This window comes from Pteropus alecto, unplaced genomic scaffold (assembly GCF_000325575.1).
Source record: "Pteropus alecto unplaced genomic scaffold, ASM32557v1 scaffold251, whole genome shotgun sequence".
In the NCBI taxonomy this organism is placed as follows: domain Eukaryota; kingdom Metazoa; phylum Chordata; class Mammalia; order Chiroptera; family Pteropodidae; genus Pteropus; species Pteropus alecto.
Genome location: NW_006431048.1, coordinates 4,622,813 through 4,631,242, shown reverse-complemented (window position 1 = coordinate 4,631,242; position 8,430 = coordinate 4,622,813). Strand labels below are relative to the sequence as shown.

The 8,430-nt window shown below is 44.4% G+C and overlaps 1 protein-coding gene across 1 annotated transcript in view; it reads left to right on the top strand.

Annotated features, from left to right (window-relative positions):
* The first annotated feature begins 2,365 nt into the window (after nt 1-2,365).
* The window catches only part of SLC12A8 (solute carrier family 12 member 8), a 95,736-nt gene continuing 89,671 nt past the window's right edge, over nt 2,366-8,430 (top strand). The window contains exons 1-2 of the mRNA XM_015595833.1: nt 2,366-2,380; nt 4,282-4,428. Of these exons, the coding sequence (XP_015451319.1) occupies nt 2,366-2,380; nt 4,282-4,428 (162 nt within the window). The remainder of the gene's footprint in view (nt 2,381-4,281; nt 4,429-8,430) is intronic.

Sequence of the window (8,430 nt, the reverse complement as noted above, 5' to 3'; positions counted from 1 at the left end):
TGTATTCTCTAGGCCTTTTAGAAAAACACAAAGTTCTTCTTTTGGACACTTACACACAAATCTACAAGAAAGGTCATATTGTAGACATCAAGGGAATGGGCACTGTTCAAAAAGGAATGCCCCACAGATGTCACCATGGCAGAACTGGAAGAGTCTACAGTGTTCCCCAGCATGCAGTTGGCAGTGTTGTAAACACACAAGTTAAGGGCAAGATTTTTGCCAAGAGAATTAATGTACATATTGAGCATATTAAGCACTCAGAGCCGAGACAGCTTCTTGAAACACGTGAAGAAAAATGATCAAAAAAAGAAGGAAGCCAAAGAGAAAGGTACCTGAGTTCAACTGAAGCACCAGCCCGCTCCACCTGGAGAAGCTCACTTTGTGAGAACCAATGGGAAGAAGCCTGAGCTGCTGGAACCCATTCCCTAGGAATTCAGGGCATGATAGGTGTAAAAAAAAAAAAAAAAGACCTCCAATTGAAAACAAACAAACAAACAAACTGTACACAACCCCGCCCCCCATGCAGGTATGTACCTATCTGCATCTCATTAGGTGAGCACAGATGGGCTCTAGCCTATGGAGCCTGGGGACGTGCTGGCCCCCTGCCCAGCTCCAGCACATGGTACCTGTTCAGAGCCAGAGGAAAGGAATGCTGTTCCCATTTTGCCCACTGGATCCCAGTTCAACAGCAGCTTGGGATATTCTCTGATGTGTAATTAATGTGTAATTAAGAATTAAATAATTAGCTTTCAGTAAACAAACTGCTGGCTCACGGTGTGTATGCTCCAGGCAGCATCAGTCTCCGCAGGTGTATTGTCTGGGAGGGAGAGGCAGGCTGGTCTTTGACCCATCCCTGACCCGAGTGGGCAGAAGCAAGATTTCTCACCTGGTCTCTTTTCCTCCAGCTGCCAGAAGAGAGCAAAGGTGTCATCTCGCATTTTTGATGTGTTTATTAAGGCCTGGCAGGTGGCCTGCGGGAGGAGGCTGTTGGACACAAAAGGCTCCTGGGCGTGTGAGCTCACATCTTGTCTGTGGTAGAACTTTTCTCTTTCTCAGCTCAGCTTGCTGGTTGCAGGAAGCAGAGTGTTTTCTCCTCTGAGTACACTTCAGGTGCAATTTCCCTGCCTTTTTAGATGCTCTGTGCATGAGTAGAGGTTCTCTATTCACAGGAAAGAGACTTCTACCTCTGAATAAGACATCCACCAGGCATCTGCGGTGTTTCCAGTGTGGGGTGCAGGCCCTACTCTCAGGGGGACAAGGGCCTGGCTTCTTGTCCTGGGAGCTCAGGAAGGAAAGCCCAGCAGCGAGCAGCACGGAGGAGGGATCACCTGGGCCCAGGCTCCGGGTCACTGTGAGCCTAGAACCTGCCAAGCTTGCCCCTACCTCACTGAGGGGCTTCAGGAAAGACAGGAACCTAACCCTTGAGCCTGTTTATGGTGCCCACTTGGAGGGACTGCTTTGCTTCTCTCTCTCCTTTATCTTAGTCTCCACCTCTGTCTTTACTTATTCCCCTCCTCTGCATCCCAGTAGACTCCATAGCAGCACAGCACACATCCTGTTTCCACCTTGCTTTTCCCACAACCTGTTACACTATGTCATAGAATGTTGACTAGGACTCTTGTTGTCTTGAAAGTGATGACTAGGCCCCACATCTGAGGATGATGAGGATGAGAGAATTATCAATAGTTGGGACCAGACCTCTCCCCTGGGGCTAATCAAGACAGCCCAGAACCAGCCCAACAGCTGTCCCCCTACCCCTGGGTGATGGAAATGACCGAGTTGAAGTTCAAAGGGAGAGTCTGAACCATGGCCTTTGGAAGGAGGCATATTCCACCTGGAATGGGTTTCTTACCATGGCAGAGGAGGGAGTTGGAGATGAGGCCCCCGTGTCGGGGAGAAGCTGATATTCTGTCCTCCTGTTGGATATCTGCTTATGCTGCAGACCCCATAACTGCCCTCAGCCTAGCTGAGCAAGAGCTGAAGGGACTTGGAGAGCGGGCAGGGCAGAGCGCGGCTGTGGAGTAGCCAGCTGTGATACTGTGATTTATAATAGGAGATAGATTTTGGTTTTCACCCTCATTCCTGGCACAGAGCTCCTAAAACCCTTGGAATTTTCTAAGTGATAAGAGTGATAAAGGTATCTTGATATTCATAACAAACACTTTTCAGCCACAACTGGGTTTATGTTAATGAGGTGACTTGGAAAGCACCTAAGGATGGAGGCACCTTTCAGACTGATTTAGTCCAGTGAAATCCAGGGAGTGAAATGCCTTTCATATGTCATTAGGTGAACAAACACGTAGGCAAAACAGCCTTCAGAGTGGAAATATGAAGGCTGAGATGGGAAAAAGTTTCTAAAATCACAATGGGAGTTTTACAGGTAAGGCAGATGTAGTCACAGTTAAGTCAAGTCCAGGATGTTAGAAACTGCAACCTGAAAGATTGAAATTCAGGAGAGAAGAGGGCAAGCAACGTGTGGTGCAGGGCAAAGTCCAGATTTTACAGTCGGAAGCAGGGGGTTCGAACCCCAGCCGTGGGTGTGGGCAAGTGGCATCTCCTCCCAGGCTCTTTCCTCAGCTATAAACTGGGCCCTCCTCCCCGCCTGCTTCCCAGGGGTGTCGTGAGGATCAGAGGGAATTGATGTGGAAGCCAAAAGCACTCTAAATTACTACTATTGTGGCTGATAGCTGCTGTGGTTATTACTGTTTCCAGTGAATAATATAGGTAACAAGCCATAGTAGGAAGCTGGACACAAGCAGAGATCGGAAGGTGGGTCATGTCCTGAATTTTGAGATTAGGGTCCCAGAAAACAATCCTACATTCTGCAGATAGGTCTTATGGTACCATTTGTTCAAGGACAAGCATAAGTTGGCTGGGTCTGAGCCACTGAGGACTCGCTCTGAGCCACGATCACTGTTCTCACACTTATCAGGAGATTCTTCATTCATGAAAGACAGGTGAACAGAAATATACACAGATAAAAAGAGTTCTAGATAGAGTCAGGAACTGACGGGGCACACCAAGGAGTCCTCCAGCCCATCTGTCTCTTATGGCTTCCGTGACGTCCTCGATGACTTCTTGATCTGCGAGTGTATGCTACCAGAGCGAAAGAGGAACTGGGACCCTCTCCTTTTGTGCCGAACAAGTGTCGTTGGCCTCAACCTTTGGTCCTGCATCGTTGGCGTGTCCATTTTTCTCAGTCACTCAGAACCCATGACTCTGTGACTCTGACCTTAGATTCCCGCCCTCCGCCCCCCGTACTCTTGTTTTTTCTGCCCTTTCCTTATGTTTATAGATTGCATACACACACCAGTTAGACACATTGCACACAGTGGTTCATAGTGGCTCTTGGTGGTTACCCAGGTGAGAATCATTGATCGCTGCTATGATCGCGTGACAACATTGGAAGACACTACAGATTTAGATTAGTTACTAAACCTATACGAGAGCAGTTCGCGGTATGAGTTGCTCCCGGTTTTGTTTAAGATCATTTTAGTATTTCCACAAGGTTTAGTCTTTTTAGTAGAGTTTCCATTTGAGTATTCTGTTTCTGTTATTTTTAAATTGGAAAAATGAGAAAGGTATCTGTTTAATTGCTTATTAGCCTCCGGTTCTACACAACTGCTGAATAATGCCTTAAGATCTTAGAAGAGGGCTTAGAGATCACTGTGTCAGCTGGAGTTCAGTCAGGAAAACAGACACCACTCCAGGTATTTTAAACAGAGAATTTACTATGCAGAATTCATTACAGAAGCGTTAGAAGGGCTAGAGGAGCAAAAAATGTAAAGTAAGTTTACCCAAAGATTAGGAACTGCTGGAAGCTGCTGTCCCCTCTAGGGCTGGAGGGCTGAAAGGCACAAGGGCATTACCCACCACTCATGACCACTGCCTTAGCTGCAACCCAGAATCCCACACTCACCTAGAAGTGGCAATAGCAGTTCCATCTACAGGTGCCAGAACTCAGTCACCAGCAAATACCTACTTGCAAAGAGACTGCATTTTGCAGTCTACCAAGTGGCCAGAAGGAAAGGGAACGTGTTTGCTGAACAACTAGTCTCTGATACATACAGGCATAGGAATCACTGCTGTTAGGAGAGAAGAACAACTTTTGCACACTCAGTCTTCAAGACTCTGTGTGTATACACAAGGCTGCCTCGTGGGCATAAGATGGGAGTATTTTAAAGCTGAGTTCTCCTACCTCCTCCTGTTCTACTTCCTCTCCCTTCCCCTTGCTGGCCCTCCAAGTGCTGTTGAGCTGACGTCTATGTGCTCTGTTTTCAGGAGGCCTTAGCCCAGCCCCAGCCATGGTGGAAGATGCAGCTGTTTGTATGGGAGCCAGTGCTCTTTGGGACCTGGGATGGTGTGTTCACATCCTGCATGATCAACATTTTTGGGGTTGTCCTCTTCTTGAGGACTGGCTGGCTGGTGGTAAGTGATGAGTTGGTAGCCCTGGAGTCTCTTGTGGGCTTGTGACTTAGGGAGCTCTGTTACTCTTGGGCATTTCACAGTACAGATGAGAGATACTCTGGAACAAGAAGCAAGTATATTGACTTTTAAAATGAGAATCCTGAGAAGCTGGGCCTCAGACAGAGGTTCTAATGAAAGCCTTACCATGGATCTAATTACAGAAACACAAGCACAGAAGTCAGGGCACACTGTGGATAGAACTAGCAGCAGGTCAGAGAGAGGCAAGTTTGACTCTACTTTGTGACTCTTCCTGCTTTCTTGGTCCTCTTCCACTCTTCTGGTGCCCTTCAGGTGGTACCAGCTCCTCGCCCGTTGGGTTGCCTCTCCCACTACACACTGACCCCGTGTGTAAGGCCGTGCACGGGGAAGTTTGGTCAGAGGTGGACGCTGCCTACACTCAGGGCCAGATTATCTGGGGCAGACCTTCTCCCATGAAATCGTGGGGGTCAGTCTGTCTTCCTCTGTAGAGGCCTCTTCTTTATGTCTTATATGAAAGCCTCCTGGGATCTCCCGGGCAGATGTGTGTCCTGAGCAGGGTCCTCAGCCCTTGATACAGTGCCTTCTCCCTGGGACTTCAGTAAACTTAACAGGCCGATCATAACAAATGGCCAGCCAGTCAAGAATCAAACATTAATGCACACCTAGTGTGTGCCAGGCATTACTGTGTGCCAGTGGGATTACAAAATACAAGACTCTGTCTGTCTCCCTAGTGAGTTAACAGCTACGGTGGTTAGATTTCACATCAGGAATCCAAAAGATGTCCCAAAACAGCATTAAATTCCTCAGGAGTGGAATAGGATGCGAATATATGGTTATTGAAGTATACAGGAAAGCTTCCTGGAGCAGACATGAACCAGGTCTTGAAAGGTGAGCTGGACTGGACAGGTAGAAGAGATAGGGGACCATTCAAGGTAAAGAATGTATTAGTCAAGGTTCTCCAGAGAAACTATATGTATGTATGTGTGTGTGCGTATGTGTATGTATAGAAAGAGAGAGAGAGAGAGAAGGATTAAGATTGATTGATTTTAAAGAATTGGCTCAGGTGATTATGGAGGCTGCCAAGTCCAAAAAGGAAAATTCAGGTAAGAATTGATGCTGCAGGCTTGAGTGCGAAGGCTGGAAACTCAGGCAGAATTTCTGTGTTATCATCTGGAGACAGAATTCCTTCTTTAGTAAACCTCAGTCTTTCCTCTTAAGGCCTTCAACTGATTGGATGAGGCCCACCCACCTCATGGAGGAAAATCTCCTTAAAGTCCACTGATTGCAAATGTTAATCACATCTACAAAATACATTTATGACAACATCTAGACTAGCATTTGACTAAACAACTGGTCACCATAATTTAGTCAAGTTGATATGTATAATTAGGCAAATTTTAGGCGATTAAATCTTCACCATGGTGGAGCTTAGCGCCCTCAGGAGGTTTGCATGAGGCCAGACCTTCCTAAGCTCTTGTTTTGCTCCCTGAGCTAAGAATCCATAAAAGATCATAAAGTCTTTCATTGCTACCTCACAACACACACAGATAGTTTGTTTGGGGTAAATGGATTATCCAACTGTGTTTTATAACTGGAGGATGCTTCTGATAATTCCTTTTGAGAACATCTGGAAAATTAAAATTTACTGGAGCTTCCTATTTGTCTTTGAGTTAAAAATTTCAAAGGATTATGGATCATACATGGCAGTTTGCTTGATAGCATCTGACTTACAGACTCAAAAATAGTTGACTTCTTAATTGTATATTGTTTATAATAAAGGCAATAGATATACTTAATAAGTACTTAACTATCTTAACTTTTTATCATTTCGTTTTTTTAAGTTTTATACTTAATACGCTCTTATAAATTTTAATTTAATAACAGAGGGCCCCAAATGGGGGTTTTTGATATAGCCCTTATGTGTATATAAGTTGATATCCCACAACAAGGTGTTTTAACTATGACCTTGCGGAACCCAATACTTGTAATAGTGAGATCTGAAAATAAAGTAGAAACATCCTTAAAAAAAAATGTCCTTGGCTCAGGGTTCAGTCTTAACCATGTCCAGTGTGGGTCTAATTTTCTTCTTTATTAATGTGTGGAAAACTTGAGACAGGCTCAACAACGTCTCTGATGTGGATGCTAAGAATTCATGTCCCCCACACTCCTCCCAAACTTATAGGGGCTCCCACTTACAGAAACACAAGGTCTCAAGCTCAGACCTCTAGTCCTGTCAGGTGGTCTCAGGCTTCTGAGATCAACCTCTGTTTTTGTCCCTTCCTGGGGGCCCAGCACTTCTCCAGCCCATGTCCATGGGAGGCCCATCAGTTGACCGCCGTGGCAGAGGAAAGCCTGGCCAGTGACCACCTGGGCCCTCGGGCTCTGCTTCCTGCAGGAGATGGTTTTGGAGTGGTGGAAAGAAAGAAGGGTAACCTGTCTCTATTCTGATTTTTTTAAGGGCCTCCTCTTAACCCTCCCACTAGGTTATTTATTTATTTTTCTAAGGAACAAAAAGAAGAAACTAATCAAAAACAGACTCATAAATATAGAAGACAATCTGGTGATGGTCAGAGGAGAGGCTGTGAGAAAATGGTGAAGGGTTAAAGGAGTACAAATTAGTAGTTGGTAGATGGTCACAGGGATGGGGAGCACAGTGTAGAGAATTCATTCAGCAGTAATGTAATGGCTATGTGTAGAGCCAGAGGGGTGATAGAGTCATCAGGGGGATCATTTCATAAACTATATAAATGTCTAACCAATGTACTGTATACTTGAAACTAATAATAAAATAATATTTTTTTAAAAAAATGTCCATCCGGAAGTGTCAGTTCCATCCCCAAAGTGAAGGTATAAGTCGTATTAGTTATATTTTGCTGCATAACAAATTACCTCAATGTGTAGCAGCTTAAAGCAATGAATATGTCATCTTATATTTTATATTATCTTATAGTTTCTGTGGTTCGGGGATCCAGATGCAACTTAGCTGGATGTCTCTGGCTCAGGTCTCTCTTGGGGTTGTAGCTGAGTTGTCAGTTGGGGCTGCTCTCTCATCTGAAGACTTTACTGGGGCAGGATCATTTCCAAGATCACGCGTGTAGTTGTTGACAAGCCTTGTCATGTGGGCCCCTTCACAGGGTTGCCTCAGTATGTGCAGCTGGCTTCCCCCAGAGCCAGCAATCTGAGAGAGAGTGAAAAAAAGCAAGTGCCCAAGAGGAAACCTACAGTCTTTTTATATCCTCATCTCAGAAGTGACATCCCATCACTTCCACAGTACTGTGTTCATTAGAAGTGAGTCACTAGGTCCAGCTCCCACTCAAGGGGAGATTACACAGAGGCACGAGTGCCAGTAGGTGGGGATCACTAGGGCCATCTTTGAGGCTGCCTACCATATAAATACATCCTTTTGCTCTAAAGTGATCTCTGTTTTCGGTTCTGATAGTTTTACCTGAAAAATCATATGTGATCATGGGAAAAAAGGCAAATGTGAAATGCCAAAAAGAAGAAAGAACTTCTAGGAGATGGCATAAAATTAAAATAAGTAGAAGTTACTGTAAAATGCTTTTTAAATAACTAATAACTCTAAAGAATAATTTGTCAGCATACTTATAATTTGAAAAATATCAAAGTGGTAGTTTTGGTATGAAAATTTAAAGATTGGTACAGGATATTTTATTATCACATGCAGAGAATTTAAAACCATGAACAATGGGGAAAATATTATTAAAAATATAGAATCAGCAAAATAAGAAATTGCCTGAATAAAACATAACTGAGTAAAACATAATCCTGCTTTCTTGACGCTCAGAGCCCAGAAGTAAAGACCGACTGGGAAACAGATTCAGAATGATAAGCACTATGATAGGTACTATGATAAGTACTATTATAAGTACTATGATAAGCACTATGATAAGCACTATGATGGGTACTATGATAAGCACTATGATAAGCACTATGCAGTACTATGATAAGTACTATTATAAGTAC